The sequence below is a fragment of the Papio anubis genome, chromosome 5 (genome assembly GCF_008728515.1).
Source record: "Papio anubis isolate 15944 chromosome 5, Panubis1.0, whole genome shotgun sequence".
In the NCBI taxonomy this organism is placed as follows: domain Eukaryota; kingdom Metazoa; phylum Chordata; class Mammalia; order Primates; family Cercopithecidae; genus Papio; species Papio anubis.
In genome coordinates this window covers 13039580-13059310 of record NC_044980.1, presented here as the reverse complement: position 1 = coordinate 13059310, position 19731 = coordinate 13039580, and the positions used below count along the sequence as shown (strand labels likewise).

At 40.8% G+C, this 19731-nt stretch overlaps 1 protein-coding gene across 1 annotated transcript in view; it reads left to right on the top strand.

Annotated features, from left to right (window-relative positions):
- Window positions 1-19195, top strand: part of DNAH5 (dynein axonemal heavy chain 5) — a 239087-nt gene extending 219892 nt beyond the window's left edge. The window contains exons 76-79 of the mRNA XM_031666810.1: window positions 932-1144; window positions 8200-8352; window positions 8770-9001; window positions 17412-19195. Of these exons, the coding sequence (XP_031522670.1) occupies window positions 932-1144; window positions 8200-8352; window positions 8770-9001; window positions 17412-17563 (750 nt within the window). The 3' untranslated portion in view covers window positions 17564-19195. The remainder of the gene's footprint in view (window positions 1-931; window positions 1145-8199; window positions 8353-8769; window positions 9002-17411) is intronic.
- The last annotated feature ends 536 nt before the right edge of the window (window positions 19196-19731 follow it).

Below are 19731 nucleotides of genomic sequence, written 5' to 3'. Positions count from 1 at the left end.
CCCTATTTCTTTGTATTTTTCCCTTTCGTACCTCATTTCAAGAGGAATCCTGTAGCATTTTGTGTCTTCTGTGCCCCCACTGTTTTCTACTGAGCAGGCTACTAATTTTGGCTGCTGATACTACAGACTGAACTTAAGGACCTTTAGTTAAGGGGATAATGTCCCTGGAATAACCTCTGATCACTTGCTTGGAGAAAAATCAATACTGTTGTCAGCTTTCATAAGCACTCTTCATTATAGGATCAGGAAAGGCGTCATTCATGTCTAACAGGGGTTGAAATATTTAGGAAACGACAAAAATGTCTAAAAATAGAATGATAACTATGTAAATAAACATGGTAAGTAGCAGGAGTTAAAAGAGTCTCCGTGCTTTTGCTGAATTTGTCAGTGCTACCTTAAGTTATAGCAACTTGGCCAAGCATAATATCTGATACATAGAAGACTCTGGATAAATACTTGTAGGATGATAATGAATGGATGTGGGGTAGATGGTTGCTTTGATGAAAAAAACAGGAAGCTCTTAAAAGAGAATTCTAGTTTCTTGAGAGAGCCAGCAGAATGGCTGTGTGTGTGTACATGTCTGCTTGTGTGTGTCCACATGTGGGTTTGAAAGAGCTCAGATTGGCAGAAAGGGAGTTTCCCAATAAGTGCATTTGCTCTTTAGAAGACTACATGGTTGTGGTCATGCAATTTACATTCTTCTGTGAATTCATGGCTGCCTGTTCCTTCCCACATGGCATGAAAATTCGGGCTGGTCATCTAACAGATACTTTTTTCTGTTTTCTTTTTTCTTTTTGCCGTGCAATAAAATAGAAGCTTATTATTTATGGAATAGTAAGAATTTGGACCTGTTCAGAGGCCCCAGGGCACAAGGTCTGTAAAATCCTTAGTAGCTAATTGTTAACATGTGCTTTGAATGTCTCCATGGCAGGTAAAAGAGAGGCTGCAGAAGATGGGGCCATTCCAGCCTATGAACATTTTCCTCAGGCAGGAAATAGACAGGATGCAAAGGGTACTCAGCCTTGTCCGCAGCACCCTCACTGAGCTGAAACTGGCTATTGATGGCATCATCATCATGAGTGAAAATCTGCGAGATGCGTTGGATTGCATGTTTGATGCTAGAATCCCTGCTTGGTGGAAAAAAGTATGTATAAGCCTGCTGTTATTCTGCCTGTTCACCTATTGTTGTGAAGAGTTGTAATTGGCAAGTGGAAAGCATCGAAGGATAATTTACTCAACATAGTTCTTTTGCATAGGGACTAAGCCCCTTACAACCCTGTATTTTTAGACCATAGGTAGGGAAGGAAGTTTTTTTTTAAGCAAATCCCATGGATCAGGTTCTCTGCTAGGACATTTTACATGCATTATTTTACTTAAATTTTGTATTTTATTGCTCTTATTTTACAGATGAGAAACTCAAGGTTTGGACAGGTTATGTCTTTTCTCAGATTACACATCTAAGTAGCCAAAGAATCAGAATTTGAACCCAAGCCCCTGGACTCCAAAGCCCATGATGTTGGTTTCATAGAAGAAAACTTGCCCCCTACCCTCACCCTCACATCAAAAGTCACACCAAAAAGAAAAAAAAAAAGTTTCTGCTATATGCTGTTGAAATGGGAGGAGTTTCCTTATCCCCCGCGCAGGGCATGTGACGGGGTGTGGCTCGGTTTTCCGTGCCCTGCTGCTGAAATCCCTAGTGGGAGCATGCAGAGGGGCAGGTCGTGGGGACTGTTTTGGCGCTCCAACCCCATGGCAGTGTCTAGGGTTGAGTGTTTACAGCTCCCGAACAGGCGTGTGTTACAGTGCGCTCTTTCAGTTTTGCCATCTGCAGGTGGCTCACGTTAATCAGCTCAATTAGACCCTCTTCCTTATGGCAAGGACAGAGGGCTTTCTGTATCCTGGGTTCTTGCCCTAGTGTACTGGAAAAATTGGCTCATATGTGGGCTTAGAGGTTGGGTGCAAGGTTTTATTGAGTGGTGGAAGTTGCTCTCAGCAAGGTGGAGGGGGAGCCAGAAGGGGGATGGAGTGGGAAGGTGGTCTTCCCCTGGAGTTGGGCCACCCAGTGACTGCACTCTTCTCTGACCGTGCCTGAGCAAATTCCATGTCATCCTGCTGTCAGTGGTGTTTGTTGGTCCTGCCAGTATCTGCTGGTGTCTGTCAGTGTGCTCCTCTGCGCTTCTGCTCCTCTTGACATCCAGCCACTTGTGTGTGTGTCCGCTATGGTCTCTTGGGTTTATATGAGCACAGGATGGGGGGCATGGTGGACCAGAGTGGTCTTGGAAAATGCAACATTTGGGCATGAAAACAAGAGTGCCTGTTCTCACTTAGGTCTGTGGGCACAAGCCTGAGGGTGGAACCTTCGCCAGGGACTGTGGCCTTCTCTACCCAGCACTTCTCTGCCCCCCTCCAGTATCACTGTATCTGTAAATATAGTATGTAGTATGTATATATCAAACTCAGCGGATAAGAATTTAACAGCATGCTCACTGGTTACTTGTTAGTAATTGTGCTAAAGACAGATACAGTTTTAAGGAATAATTTTTCACTTGGAAAAGTAAAATGAGTTCCTGAGTGTCTTTGTAAGTAGGAAAATAAGTGTATTTTAGTAGAGGACATTTGAAGGGATGGAGCCTAAATGATATTCTTCTCTTTGTTCTGTATTTGTGTGTGTGTGTGTGTGCGCGCGCGTGCAATGTGTATGCATATGCACACCCATGTTATGGGGAGATGTAAGTGAAGTTGCTAAGATTAATTATGGTGGAAAAATACATAGGAAAAGAGTAGGAGGTGGTGTCTTCTATAACCTATTTCTTGGGAAAATCTGGATCTGCCCCATGGCTTCCTTTCCATCTGACTCCTGCCATAGTCTGGGGGCCTCCACACCCACAGCGTGAACCCAAGTAGGGCTGGCCTGACAGGTCACCCCAATGTCGCTGCTCCCTAGATTTTCACTTCTACTCCGCTTCCTCATTCGCTTGCCCTGTCACACCTAAAGGTTGGAAGGAGGGGGAAACTAGGACAGAAATGCAGGCATGGGAAGGTGACAGGATTCACCCCTTTGAGATCTCAAGTTATGAATGTGAATGAAACCAGCCTTCACCAGTGTGCATCGCCTCCAGCTGGCTTCGACTGCCAGGAGTAGGCTTGGGAAGGCGGATACTTGAGGAGCTTCCGTGTTGTACACCCACCTGGAGAGTGCAGTGGCAGGTGTGCTGGGATTTTTTGGCTACCATAACAAAGTACCACCGACTGGGTGGCTTGAGCAACAGAAATTTGTTTTCTTTCAATTCTGGAGGTGGCAAGTCCAAAATAGAACTGTTGACCAGCCATGTGCCCCTCAGAGTGTTTAGGGGAGTGTCCTTCTTTGCTTCATTCTACCTTCTGGTGGCCCCAGGAGCTCCTTGGCTTGTGGCAGTCCTAGTCCAATCTCTCTCTTTGTCTTTGTGTGACTTTCTTTGCCCTGAGTACATTCACAACATCTTCCCTCTCTCTCTGTGTCCAAATTTCCCCTTTTCATAAGGACAGCAACATATTAGAGTAGGGTCACCCTTATGCCCTCATTTTCACTTTATTTCCTCTGTAAAGACCCTGTTCCCAAAAAAGATCATGTTGTTAGGTGCTGGGGGTTAGGACTTCAATGTATGGTTTGGGCCGGGACACAATTCAACCCATGGTGGGAGAGGTAGCTAGGTCATGGACGCCATTCTCAACGGGGAGATTATAATGACAGCAGGTGAAGACAAGAGGCGAGGAGATGGGACAAAAACTGTTAAAGACTTATTTTAAAATTTACTTGACAAAAATTATATACATTTATGATGTGCTACATGTTGTTTTGAATGATGTGTATCCTGTAGAATGGCTGAGCTGGGCTAATTAACATAGGCATTACCTCACATACTTAATTAACATTTTCTTGTGGTTCAGACCTAAAAGCCACTCTCAGCAATTTTCAAGAATACAGTGCATTGCAGCCGGGTGCGGTGGCTCACACCTGTAATCCCAGCACTTTGGGAGGCCAAGGCGGGCGGATCACGAGGTCAGGAGATTGAGACCATCCTGGCTAACATAGTGAAACCCTGTCTCTATTAAAAAATACAAAAAATTAGCTGGGTGAGGCAGCGTGCACCTGTAGTCCCAGCTACTTGGGAGGCTGAGGCAGGAGAATGGCATGAACCCAGGAGACAGAGCTTGCAGTGAGCCGAGATCATACCACTGCACTCCAGCCTGGGTGGTAGATTGAGACTGTCTCCAAAAAGAAAAAATACAGTCTATTGCCATAAACTATAGTCACCTTGTTGTAAAATAGATCTTTCGAACATGCTTCTCCTATCTGACTGAAATTTTATACCCTTTGATCAACAACTTCCTATTCCCTCCCTCATCACCCCACCCTCTAGTCTCTGGTAACCACCATTCTACTCTCTATTTTTATGAGTTCAACTCTTTCAGGCTCCACACGTAAGTGAGATGATGCAGTATTTGCCTTTCTGTGCCTGGCTTATTTCACCTAGCCTAATGGAGATGGGACAAAATGTATGGATGAGGTGAAAATTATGGAACCAAAGAATCAGATACCATGCTTAGGTCAAGGACTGTCCTTGAATAAGTGAACTGGAAGTGGAGGTTATGGTTGAAGAATGGAATGTGGAGTGGGGATGGTGCATGTTGGATTTCTTAAGGCAGCTAAATAGCTAGCTCTTTTCTCCGTCTGAATTCCAAAGCAATTAAATGGCAGAAAAGGAGTAGTGTAGATTAGAGAACATTTATTGATAAAGCTAATATTGAACAATGTGGCTTCTATCTGCTGAAACCCCTGAGTTGTGGGGTTTCAAAACCAGAATTCGGAATTAGACAGACTTACCCACCAGCAGCACGACGCTAGACAGTTTCCTCTACAGAGACTTGCCTGTGAAGCTAGAGTGTGTAGGAGCAGAAGAGAGTGTGGGAGCAGAAGAGAGTGTGTGCTCCCTTTCCCCCTGCTACCCCCAGCAATAAAAGCAGAAGCAATAAAAGCAGAAGGGGCTGGCTGGCTGGGCTTCCTAACTGTATCTCCATCTTTCCACTGCTGCTATGGCTTCTCCAACCTCCTGCTGCCCTAGTGCTAAGCCACTGATCATACTTCAGGACCTGCTGTTATAGCTGCACCCTACTTCCTTATGTCCCTCACCAGCTGGGTGCATCCTTGGCTCCACACAGTTACTCTGGGACCCTCATTATGGAGGCCTTGTCATCTGGGAGCTGTACCACCTGGAGCATGTGGCCTCTGAAGTCATCACAGCAGAGGGAAGGGAAATGGACAAGGCACCCCAGGTCTAGACTTTCTGGGTTAGGAAGTGACCCATGCCACTTTCATTCACAGTCTGTGGATCAGAACTAGAGCCTTGGACCCAACCTAACTGCATGTGAGGCTGGGAAGTATAGGGGGCACATGGGACATCTGATGAGCAGAACCCATCTCTGAAACAGCCAGAAACCAGATGAATTTCTTTATCTCCTGGGAGTGGGGAGAATGAGAGGGGTAAGGATCTTGGAGTGTTATCGACAAGGAGCTCTCTCCCCATCGAAGGAAATATAGGAATGGAAAAAAAACGCACCTCCCAACAGGCTAGTGTTTGGGGATGACAAAATTTAACATGAGAGTACGAGAGCAGAGGAATAAAATGGAATGGACATCAGGGTCATTAGAGAGCAGAGGGTCATGAGATAAGATAGTAGGATGTTAAATGGATCATTCACATGGGTGGCTGAAGTCACCTAGAATGATTAATCAAGTAAATAAAGGCAGTATATGGGTTTTGAGTATGCACTTACTTGGCCAGAATACCCAGGTTCAAATCATGTCTCTTATGGGCTATGTAACCTGGGGTATGCTAGTTGCCTTGTTGTGCCTCAGTTTCCTTAACTGTAAAAGGGAAATAATAGCATTATATAATTCCTAGCATTATTGTGAGAATTAAATGAGTTGATATGTGTGAAGTGCTTAGAACAGCACCTGGCATGTGGCCAGTGCTATGTAAGTGCCTGTGATTATTAACAGCAAAACTGCACCACCACCACCACCATCACCACCACAACCACCATCACCACTATGACCATCACCACCACTGTTACCACCAATTACTGCCTCTGCCATCACCACCACCACCCCCACCTCCACCACCAACACAATCATCATCATCATCCTCATGATTATTTGGGGGATTGAGTAGAAGAGTAAACCAGGAGCTAAATTCCTTCATGAATAAGAGGAAGTGACCAGTAGGTGATAGAAGCAAGTAGGGGTAAGGATAGTATGTCTGGATGGCATGAGACTCAAAAGAAGAGAATGATGTAGCATGATGACCTGGCAACAACAGTCAGAAATGACAAGGTCGTCTCCTCTTCCCCTGGTCCTGAGGGTTGTTGAGTATGAGGAAAGCAGTAGCCTACATTTGGAGAAGGCTGTGAAGGAAACAGTCTGTCCCGGGTTGAAGGTGTGGGGTGGGGGGCAGACTTCAGTTAAGAGAAGGGATGGAGAGGATGTTCCAGAATGAGGTGGAGGATCTAGAAGAGTTTTCTGATCATGGCATTGAAGATGCTGAAGGTAGAGTGGAAAGGCTTGGGAGGGGGGCTTGCCTCTTGTTATTGCCAAGGACAGAGGGGGATTGCGTCAGGTTGGGGCTGCACAGAGAGGGCAGCATACAGACATGAGGTTGGTGGGTGGGGGGATAGAGCGTTGGCCTCTGTAGGTTACTTGGCTACATGGGAGGGCGGTAGGACTTGTTTAGTGCCGAGCCTCAGGTGTGTCATCCAGAGCTTCAGCAGACTATGAGGTAGTGAGTTCTGCAGGCAGCATATAGTGAGTAGGACTGCTTCTTGTTGTCTTCTGCATGTTATTTGATGACACCACCCCCCATCCCTCTCATCACATAGCTTAGAGACTCGGAATCAGCTTTGACCAGACCCGTTTATTTCCTTCTCATCTTTAATAAATCCATTGCCCATACCAGAGAGTTTTCTATCTGAATTGCCTCTTCTTATTGCCAAGGACTGAGGGAGACTCTTCCAGATCACTGGCCATTATGAGTTCCTTCCCTACCAAACCAGATCATCTACCTCGGTAGGACCTGGGAGGCTCTGGAACAGGAATCCCTGTCGGGGGGCAGGCACTCTCGTTAGCAGCTCCCTCTGCCCTCAGACCGAACGTAGTATAAAATACACATCTCTTTTAGTTAACAGACCTATAATGATAGCAGACAATGAGTGATTTAATTCTTAAATTATGATCTTTTTGTTCAGGTTTTTATTCTTCTCAGCTTATTATCAGACTTTGGAATCTCAATAACTCTTGAAAATAGGCAAATTAATTCTTAAGGTGTTTGAAATTCAAGTGTTATACCCAGGTTGATTACTACATTTATTCATACATAAAATATTGCAATTACAGTAAAATGTTATAATCTATGATTTGAAGATACCGTCCACTGCTGCTGCTCATGGCATTAATGACATATCCATGCCAGTTGTCGTAATGGAAGCCCCACAGGTGAATTCAGGGAGAAAGTCAGAAGCAATAAATGCAAATAATTTGTGGATGACAAAGAGTCTTGGGTTTCCATTTTTTGCTCCTTCAAGAGAGGAAACAAAAATGTATTCTAAAGTGACAAACATTCTGGGAAAGGACTGTTGTTCACCCCATTACAATTAAGTGTAGCAAGTCTTCTACATCTTATTATCCATGGGATCTATTTTACAGTGTTGATTTATCTTGATAAGGCCATGAGCATATTTATGTAAATAAAAATCCTTTTTTATGTGTTATAGATTGAAATTGTAACCTAAGGAAAAATGATGAAAGCCTTGAAATTTAATCCAATAAATTGTTTTGATTCCTTTACAGCAGAATCAGTGATGAATATATTGGTACATGGAAAGTGATTCGATTGACATTAGATATCTTGAACAGTTCTGTGAATTGATCTGATGTTCATGTGATGACTAGTATATTCTGTCATATCTTAGTAGCATTACTATTATTAAGGAGAAAGAATAATTTGAAACACTTATGCCAGAATCCAGGGAAAATTCATGACTTAGAGACTTTTTTCATTATAAAAGTGAAATTGATATTTCATCATTTTTTTTTAGTGAACATAGCTGGTTTACACTGCAGTGTTAAACTTATATCAATTAATTGTTTAAATGTCTTCACTGCAGGTTTCTTGGGTTTCAAGTACGCTGGGTTTCTGGTTTACTGAACTTATAGAAAGAAATGGCCAGTTTACCTCGTGGGTTTTCAATGGCCGACCTCACTGCTTTTGGATGACAGGCTTTTTTAACCCCCAGGGATTTTTAACTGCAATGCGACAGGTAAGAGCTCTGATTTGCACCCGTTGTGTTATTATAATTTTCCTCCACAGGGTTTTCTTTCATTATAGTTTTAAAGACTATAATAAGACAGAGAATGACTGTCTCTTTTTGGTACTAGCAATTACATTGTCATGAACATAAATCCCAGCCACTTGTTCTCAGGCTGCTAGCTTGACTTTCAAAATATTTATTTCTTATTTTTGTATTTGATTTGACTTTGTATTTCTTTTTAAAGTAGACATAGCTAAATTAGGATGTGGTTTTTTTTTTTTAATGAGAGAATCTTGCTAATTCTTTAGGCACTATTGTACTTCCTTCGAATTAGAGTGATTTGGAGCCAAGCTTTCGTTATTGTTATGCTCTTTCTATTAAGACAAACCTCTAACTGCTCCATTCATCTTTTGCTGCCCTGAATAGGAAATAACTCGGGCCAACAAAGGCTGGGCTCTGGACAATATGGTGCTTTGCAATGAAGTCACCAAATGGATGAAGGATGACATTTCTGCCCCTCCCACAGAGGGCGTCTATGTCTATGGCCTATATCTTGAAGGTGCTGGCTGGGACAAGAGGAACATGAAACTCATTGAATCAAAGCCAAAAGTGCTCTTTGAGTTGATGCCTGTCATAAGGATTTATGCAGAAAACAATAGTAAGTTGTCTTGTACCTTCAGTAAGTGTTCACATTGTTCGTTTGGATGACATTATCAATACGGGAGTTCATTATTTTTGTCATCATGTAGTAGAGATTTTACTCTCTTATCAACCAGCTTTACATTCACACCCATGTTTAATGGGGACTTACTGACCTCTAGGCACTTTCTTGAGTATATTGAGGAGGCAATAGTTCTAGATAGTACTTGCTTATCTAATAAAGCAGATTAATATGTGTGGATACTCAGGAAATATTAGCTGACGAGATAAGAAAGAAATATTTGGCATGGTTAGTAAGCATGGGGAAGGAGAGTGAGATAACACGGGATGAAGTGGGCGGGGGCTGAGTCTCAGGAGCATTTGGGCCTGGACTGAGCTTTGAAGAATGGATACAATGTGGTGGGGTGAGCTGTGGTAAGGAGGCTTTCTAGATGAGATTGCACAGGGCTCAGTTGGAGGCTGTGGCTCTACCAACCTGGAGGTTTGAACCAGGTAGTGAAATCTAGATTGAATTCAGAGGCATTTGGCTTAATCCTATAGCTAATGGTAAAATACTGGGTTCTTATTTCTGTCTTTGAATGTAATAACACTTCTGTGAAGTACACACGTGATTCTACTTTAACAAAATTATCAAAGCTGTACTTGACAAGTCTAAAAATGCCTAAACTATTTTCCGTTGTTGGATTGATGTTTTCTGGAGGCTCTTTTTTTGGTCACCTTTCACTCAGCTAACATCTCTACAGCGATACCACATTTCAGCATATGAGGGAATTCCCTGTTCATTTTAGAAGCATAAACCATAAACTCTAGCCATGGTAGTGGATTCCAAGGAAGTACTGATTTTACGATAGAAGCACAAGAGATTCTAACAAGTAAAGGGATAAAATAATTAATGAACTATACGTGTTTGTTTGTTTGTTTGTTTGTTTATTTATTTGAGACAGAGTCTCGCTCTGTCACCCAGGCTGGAGTGCAGTGACACGATCTCAGATCACTGCAACCTCCAACTCCTGAGTTCAAGCGATTCTCCAGCCTCAGCCTCCTCAGCACCCAGCCCCAAGTATTTGTTTTTTAAGGAAACATTTGGTGGATGTCTAATAGTTACCAGTCATAACCTTAGGCGCTAGGGATGCAAAGATCATTTTGAACCAGATCCAGCCCCCAGAGACTCACAGTCTGGTGAAGGAGACCCATAGTAAGTAAATAATGAAAATACAAATTGATACATGTTACAAAAGAGATGCTCAGAAAGAAAACATAGAGATGTCTAGGAGTTTAGGGGTGATTGCTTTTGAGATGTGCTTTGGAGGACAAGAATGATAGTTATGGGGAGTTAGACTTTTCGTGGTGGAGGGAAATAGCATTAGCTAGCTTGGTCATTCAATGACTACTTACCATCTGCCAAGCACTTCCCTAGTGCTGGGATGGCAGCACTGAGAAAAGACCAAACAGGCTTCCCATTCTTGTGGAGCTGAGTCGCAAACAGGGGTGATAGCCATAAAAGAAACAAATATAGTCGGGCCTTGTTACTCACAGATTTGTATTTGTGAATTTGCCCACCTGCTAAAATTTCTCTGTAGCCCCCGAATCAACACTAATGACACTTTTATGGTCATTCGCATGGTCATTCACAAACATGTGCAAAGCAGCAAACAGTTGGAGTTGCCAGACATACATATTCCTAGCTGGGGCCAAACAAGGTGAGGCTGGGCCTTCTTGTTCCAGCTTTCATATTACAACTAAGTGTCCTGTTTGTGGTCTCTTTAGTACCATGTTTTTCAATTTTTTTTTTTTTTTTTTGGTACATTTTCCTATTTAAAATGGCCCCCAAGTGTAGTGTTAAGTCTGCTGTTTCTGAGCACAAGAAGACTGTGCCTTATAGAGAAAATACATGTGTTGGACAAACTTCCTTCAGGCATTAGTCATAGTGCTGTTGGCCTCCAGTGCAATCATAATAAATCAACAATATATATTAACAAGATAGCCTTAAACAGAAACACACATAAAACAAGATTATGTATTGACTGCTTGATGGAAATGTTGTGACCAGAGGCTTGCAGGAAACTAACCCTGTGTTTCCCCTAGGAGCAATGGCTTGGCATTTGTTAATTCAATATTCATGATGACTTCATAGGACATAACTACTGTGAATAATGAGAGTTGACTAGAAATGAACATACTGATTTCAGATACTTCTTGTTTCTCTGCAAAAAAACACATGCATGGTGTCTTAGTCCATTTTCTGTTGCTATAACAAAATACTACAGACTGGGCATGTGATAGACAATAGAAGTTTATTTTGCTCCTGGTTCTGGAGGCAGGGAAGTCCAAAGGCATGATGCCAGCATCTGGTGAGAGTCATTCCATGGTCACAAACAGAAGGTAGAAGTAAGCATGTGAGACAGAGAGGGGCACCAGGGGCTGGACTTGGTTTATAGCAACCCACTCTTGCAATAACTATCTCACTGGCATGATAATGACATTAATTCATTCATAAGGGATTCACCATTTTGACCCAGTCACCTTTTATCAGACTCTACCTCCAAATATTATTGTACCAGTGATTAAGTTTTCAACACATGAAATTCTAGGGGACAAATTCAAGCCATACACATGGTTTGAGTGTAAGATAATTTAGGAGTTCTGTTAGGAATACTGAGCTGAGATCCAAGTGACAGAAAGGGGCTATGCTAGCATCCTGGAGCAGAGGGAAGAGTGGAAAGTCATGAGGTGGTAATGGATGTGCTGGGTTTGGTGAAGAGTTTAGTTCTGGGATTTAGAAGACAGACCTGGTCCAGGTTAGCTGGATGTCAGCAGTGTGTAGGTGGATAACAAAGCTTCCACATGAAAGAGGTTCTTCAGGTAGAGGTGGAAATGGGGGTGTTGGAAGAGACAACTGATATTTATGGAGAATGTTTAAAGGTGGATTTCACACCATGTCTCATTTAGTATTTTCAAAAGTTTGCTAGAGAAATGATTTTTGCTTTGAGAACAACAAGCTAGAGAGGTTGTGATTTGTTGAAGGGAATAAGGATTACCTTGGGAGGGGACCAGTGTTATGAAGGAAGAAGAGCCTGTGAAGGGGAGAGTTGAGCATCAGATTAGGAACACAAAGGTTCTCAGCACACTGCTTGGCACATGGTGTAGTTCAATATTTATTAGTTGAATCAAAAAAGATAAATGTGTCTACGTGGGCTTAGGCAAGCATACTGCCTATGGCTTTGTATTTACTGGTTCTTAGGGTAGTGTGAGATCTTGGGACGGTAATTATTTTATAGAAATAATAATCAAGTGTTCCTTTAGCCAAAAATAGTATTTTAGAAAAATTGCTTTATCATATCATTGCATCTAGTCAACATGTTGTAAAAACGTTTCCATTATAAAATGAAATGAAAACCTTTTTCCAGTTGAGTTACATGTTACTGTTTTTTCTTGTGACTAAACTATAAAAATCCATGGCAATTTGACACTGAACATCTCAGCATGGTAGTAATAACGTAATAATTTTATAATACTGGCAATTCTTTATGATTTAAGAACAGATTTTTATAGAAGAACTATGTCCACCCTGCTGCGTGTTAGCCAGTGGTGATGCTCATTAGCAGCAGGTAAGGGAGAAAATAAAATAAGCAAAGGAAAAGGGGCTAATTTCAAAGTATTAAAAGAAAACTTTAGTTCTTTATTCCTTTGTTGATTTCAGTAAGAGCTGGTGGAAACTTGGTTTGTTGTTAAAATCGCTTTGTTGTTGAAGAGGTGTTTCTTTAGTAATGGAAAACTAACATTCTGTTACCCTTTTCATGTGATACATTTAATTTTTACTCAATTTTGATAATTGAGCAGGGCTCTGATTGACTTAAAGCGGTGTGTAGCATCATTAAAGACCAAAGTGCAGCATTTAAAAATTGGAATTCTTATAGTTAACAGTTTTTACATTAATATGAAGGAAATTTCTCAATTTAAATAATCATTAAAATATAGATATAGGACTGGTTTATTTGTTTTCTACAAGAAGACATCTAGATATTTATTTTAACTCTAAAAATTGAGTGATACACCCTCAAACTTTAAAAAGAAATGATGTTTCTTGCTAGAAAATCACGGAAAAGTCATTCAAATAGTACTCAATTCACCAAGAGAGTAAAGCCACACGCACACCGTCTAGATTCTCTGTTCTCAAAGGAAGCTGGAAAGGACAGATAGAAGAAAGATATGTGTCTTCACAGATTTATTATATGAGCAGATTGATGATTCTCAGCGAACTTCAGAACTGTAGCTGATGTGCTGGAAAACTGTGATTGGAACATTTGTGAGGGACGAGGCAAGCCTTCTGGGTACCTCTGATCACCAAGCAGGTGCAAGAGGGGTCTCAAGGGTTATTTCCTGCTAAGGAAAACATGTATCTAAGAATGCCGTCTGACCCATTTTGACGTGAGACTGTGCAGATTTGGGACTGGGGTGGGGGTAGCCATATGTGGTGACCAGGAGTAGAGACCTCCTGGCTCCTGAGCCCACAGGGTTTAATCGGCTGTCAGCTTGTAAACCTGGAAGTCTGTTAAAGTCATGGGAAACATGAGTCTGGGAAGTTGCTTTAGTGAAAAGGTCCATGCGTAAGTAGATGCATGTGTGTGTATGTGCGTGTGCCTGTGTGTGTATGTGCGTGTGCCTATGTATGTGTGTGTGGAGACAGAGAGATAAAGAAGTGTCAAATAACATCTCTATCTTAGGCACCTTCCACATTCCAGGCATTATACTATACCAGACACATACATGTGTTAACTTATTTAATCTTTACAACAACTCTGTCAAATTTATCGTCCTCACTTCGCAGATGGAGAAATTAAGGTTTGGAGACCCTGGGTAATTTGCCCATGATTCCTGGCTACTGACAGTGAAAGCTGGTATCAGAATCACATTTGTTTGTCGTGAGGTATATGCAAACCTCTGGGAATTCCCATGGTTAGTCTTCTACTTGAGATTCTGTGTTTATGTGTCCTCTCAGCGCCTGGGACGAAACTTGGAAATAAAGGCTAAATTCAAAATGAGGACAGCTCCATTGAATATTGAAGTCCTGAGTTAATTTTTCTCAGGTACCTGTTAAGGTAGACTGTGGGCAGTGGGAGGGCACAGGGAGAGCCCTCTGTGGGTGGTACTCTCCCTCCCCATACCTCCCTCCGTCATACTGCAGTCTGAGAAGTGCTTATGCCCCTGTTCACCGGTAGAGGACCATGAGCCGGGGGCCGGGATATTCGAGTGGTTCTCCTGGCTTTTATCATCCTAGTCATTAGTCATGTGGCTTTGGAGGCCTATCTAAAATATGCCATAAATTGAACTCAGGTATCTAGTTCTGTCCATTTCATTTTCATGTTTTCTGCAAAGACAGAGGTATACATGCATAGCGCATCCCAAGTATTGCAGAGATGAAGTGGAGAGGCCACGGATCCACTCTGACTAGGTTTCATTCTCAGTTAACACTACAGCTTTCTAATCTTGGACAACTCGCCTTCCTTCTGTTCCAGTTTTTGAATCCGTAAAGTGATTAAATAGTAGTACCCGTCACACAGGATTGCTGAGAGAATTACACTCACAATGTTATTAGGAAAAATATGTATTAAATACTTCCTATGTACTGACAATGTACTGACAATGAACATAGGATGCATTTAATACATATTTTTTCAATTGTTACTCTTATTAACATGCTTAACTCAAATGCTTTTTAAAGGAGTGAAAGAAATAGTGTATATTGAGAGTGAACTGTCCAGTGATTTAAATGTTACTAGCAAAAGGGTGGTTAAATAAAAGAATGACTTAACGATTCTATAGAGACTCTCTATGTAATGGTTATTTTGGATGTTGGAAGCAATATATGGATGCATACTCACATGTAGATGAAAAATGCAAGATAGATAGGGAAGTTAAACAGTCAGAAAATGAAATTCCCCCAAAGTGTTTTATTAAAACCTTTAAGATCCTAAAGGGTATAGCTTGCCAGTTTGCACGACCTCTCCTCTCTCCTCCTCCTTCTGGAGCCCCAAGGTTTTAAACATATTTAGTTGATTTGTTCTACCTACCTCGCATGCTTATTTTTGTCTTCAAAGTTGTTTGTCTAAGCAGGGGGATGGTTTCGAATCATCTGCTTATGTAGTTGTTTAGCATCTGTCAGCGTTTTCACTATGAAATTATATCTTTGGTGGCTTCTAATCCTGCCGCAGAAGTTTGCTGCACGCTGTGACTTGGCATGAGCACCTTCAGCTCTGAAGCAATTAAAAATAAATAGAATTGGATAAATATTTCAGAAAATTATTTTTACCTGCTTATTGAAGAGAATGCTATTTTTTTCCTCCATTTTTCTTTTGGGATTAAAATCCAAGTAGTCAAATACTTCTCAAGTTGTAATTATTGTAATTATCATGAGATTCAGATGTAAGGCACCAAAACCTTACTTCAAGTTTACAAAATGATTGTTAATCAAATTTGCAGCAAGAAGAAGAATGAGTTATATATTTGTTACATGTTTAAAGATCCTAGGATTAAAGGATTTAACTATATCAGCGAGTATAGTTAGTGTTAACTGCATTGCATGATTCGTTGTCATTCATTTACTTGTTCAGAATTTTTCATATATATTTGCCTAATTATTATTACTAGTGATATACACATAGAAATTGGAAAAATTACACTGAGACTTAAAAATTAGGTATCACATTGTTTTAGCTTGTTTCTAATGATTAATTTCATGAGATTAAGGAAACAAATACTGTAACATATCTTCATTGTTTTAGAAGAAGGTTTCTTAGTTTTGGTACTATTGACATTTTTGGTCTGGATAACTTTGTTTTGGCGGGGGCGGGGGGGCTGTCCTGTGCATTATAGGATGTTAGCAGCATCCCTGACCTCTATTCACGAAGATGTTAGTAGCAAGCCCACAGTTGTGTTAACCAAAAATGTCTTCAGATATTGGCAAATGTCCCCCATAGGTAGAATCATCCCTGGTTAAGAATCACTGCCTTAGAATTATTTATTTTATATTGAAACTTATGTATCATATTATTATATTCAAATGTTTCACTTCTTCTAATACAATTAATTAAATTTATAGTGGATATGTGAAAACACAGGGCACAGCAGGTTAAAAGGTCTATTGGATCAAATAATGAGACTTTAGCTTCTGATAGTGCCAGCTTTTATAATTTTCTGGAAAAGGCAAATTTTTGAGCATGTCAGTTTTGAGAAATAAATTCAATAACTCTGATATGTTTCAGTGCCCATGTTTGTAACATTAATTCACAAAAGCAGAGCATCCTCTTAGTTAAATGTCATTTCACTTCAATAGTTAAGTGAGGGTTTTTAAAAAATATAATATTGACTTTCCAGAAGAGTACAGGGATGGGTGTAGACACACTCTTGTCCTTGAAAAATGTATAATCTGGAAGAGACTATAAAGTAATATACTACTTCCTGAGACGCATGTTAGGAGGTTTGCAGGTAAACTACTGTGTACAGAGTGGCTCTCATAAGACACTAATGAGGCTTAAACTCCCAGGCTGCTCACAGGCAGAAGCTCCTTCCAAAGCCTACTTTTTTATTTGTAAATTTCACTCATTTTTTTTTTTAAAGAGGGCCCTCATGAATTGTGTGAGTTTAATTCCCCACAGACCTGGGCCTGTCTCTGAGTATGGGGTTTCCAAGGCCGGAAAGAAAGGGAGCCTGTGGGTGGAGATGGATGTGTTAGAAAGGATCTCTGAAGGATGGACACACATAGATTGCCTTTCATTGCAGTGTCATTTTGGAAACTGCATCTATTCTTCTACTCCGGAAAGGTAGACTGAGTCTTAGAGAGGTGAATTGGTCCATTACTCTCTGCTTCCCAGCAATTTTATTTCTCTACATTTATAGAGAATTCACAATACCTGATTTAGCTGGGGGCGGTGGGGAAGCACCCGCTGTCCTGGGATTTAAGATGTGATGTAAACTATGGCCTGCAGGGTTGAAGATTTTGAAATAATAAAGTAATGCCCACTGGTGCTGGATGCCTGATTAAAACTGACGTGTGCGCGCTCAAGGTTTGTTGGGGAGATGAAGGAGAACAGGTGGAGGGGGATGTTGAGTTGACAGGTGCCAAGGAGAGAGAGGAAGCATGTGGGCTGAGTTACTGTCCATGGTTCGGGGCAGGGGGCCAGCAGAGGCCACCAGACGCTGTCTGGGTGTCTTGCCACAGCTACTGGCACCCTGTGGGAGCATCTGCATCACATCCAGGAATTGCCTGGCCTCAGAAAGAATGTCCCTCATTCTGCCAAACCCATCTGTCTTTGAAATGACCTACAGAATGCAGAAGCGTAGCTCTGCACTCTCCTTGGGCACTTAAGTGGGAAATTCACCAAGTTCTTTCTTTTATGATTTTTTTGTAGCTTTACGAGATCCTCGGTTTTACTCCTGTCCCATCTATAAGAAGCCAGTTCGAACGGACTTGAACTACATTGCCGCTGTGGACCTCAGGACGGCCCAGACCCCTGAACACTGGGTGCTCCGTGGGGTTGCCCTTCTCTGTGATGTCAAGTAACATGTCGGGAGTGTTCCCGCCCAATGCTTTGGAAAATGCAAGATCTAAATTATTGTAACCTTTGTTTCTGTATGACTGCTGGACAGTGTATGTCAGGTCGTTTATGCAATTAATGAGCTGCATAGGTTTTCCCCACTCCTTAATTGGGTGCTTATATTTTACCTGTTTCATCATTAGTGACCAATGTCTGAGTTTGTTGAAAATACTATTTAGTGATAAAATGTGGCCCTCAAATCCACAGTAGTGCATTTTCTTCTTACTTTGCTGTGAAGACCAACTAGGGTAAGCACACAGCATTTCTCTGGAAGGAATTACTATTCTTCTGTTAATATGGCCTGGTAACAGCCAAGTTCTTGAAGGTAACAGGGCAAGTTTGTGCTGATTTTGCTTCTATTGCCTTTCGTATTTAGGTCAAGTTAAGAGACTTATTTTCAGGGTTTCAAGCAGCCAATTAAAAATACCTTTTAAAAAATAGAAGGAGATAGAAGAATGGGTTAAGAATGTAAATAGACAATTTATGTAAGCATAAAGAATAAATGTAGAGCAATGTTTAAGCCTACTTGTAATTAATAATGAGATACTAATTGATAACTCTTATAATAAAAATTAAAGCTAAAAGTAAATCATAGCATGCTCTCGGTAAATATCCACTCACAAATTGCTACAGCACTGTAAATCAACCCAACCTTTTTTGTAAAATGATTAAATACAGTAAGAACCATAAAAATATTCACACACTTGGATCTTTATTTTCTCTGTATCCAGGAAACAATTGAAAAGACTGAAAATAGTCTCTATAAAATTACATTTAATAACAAAAAAATGGAAATGTCATAAATATTCAATAATCAGGCTATGCTTAAGGAAATTAGGAGATATTAGGCAACCATAAAAAATAATTTTGAAGATTCCATAATATGAAAATGGTAGACTCAGACTGTTAAGTGAAAGATTTAGTTCACAAAATATTGAGTACACTGTGATTATAACAGTGAAATATATTTGCATATGGACAAAGATTGGATGGCAAGATAGAAAAATAAGAACAGATGTGATAGCAAGAGTTATAGTTGGCTTGAAAAAAATGTGATGATTAGGAGAAAATATAAAGAAAGGATAGAAATCTTAGACAGTGTGTAGGGATGTCCTATGGGCTTTTATTAATTAGGAAACATTATCAAATGATCTTTTCACATATATATTTTTTTAAATTCTGGTTACAGGTTATTAATAACTCTTCATCTAACCCATTGAGTAGAAAATTTAGTCAGTATTAAATTAGAATTGTGGTTTACAAACTTTTGGTTAGCTCTGGATCTGTATGACTGCATTTGTTTTGATAAATGGTTTTTGGGAGGTGGATACTAGGAGACAAGTGTGGGCCCCTCTCGCTGGGCTTCATTCTATGGACCAGGATCATTATTTTATGCTCATGATGATGAGAGTTAAGCCTGAGTGGCTCCTGTGACTCCCCCCATCATAGATGATACTGTTTTCATGTGAGTTCTTTCTTTTGGTGTGGATTAATGTATCAGTTAATTTGTGTGAATTGTGGTGAAACAATCATTTCATTCTGAAAAGCAAGTAATGAAAATGTGGACATCATGGAATTAATAAAATGTTTTTACTAAATGCCTCATTCATAATTGTCGTTTATCAGAAAGGGGGGGTAATTGACACTAAGTATCTAGAAATAAGCTTTCAAAACTGGATTTTTTTATCAAATAATTTGAAAATGTGTCATTCCTATGATTTTGTGATACACATCTGTTAGTTTGCATGCATGAGTCTTGGAGACCCAAAGTAGAAAAAGACCATGAAAACAACTAAGAATTTTTACGAACTAATTCAACATGGTTGGCCTCTGAAGCAGTGATGAGTCAGTGAGGCCCCTTTCTGCATAGCTGCCCACTCCTTCCCCGGCTCCTCCCACCAAAAGGTGCTAGGTATTCCACAGTCAGGTAGGCAAGGGAGAACTGATTGAATGAATCTCTCCTGCAATGGAGAGGCTTCCTGATGTTCTTGGACATGGAGAAAAAACCGCCAGGGGCTTGGTACCATTGCAGAGTCATGCAACAGTTTTTTTCAACTGTCCCAATATTGATTTACTAAAACATATTTATTTTGCACCTCCTGTGAAGACTCTCTGCTGAACTGGTGATGCAATG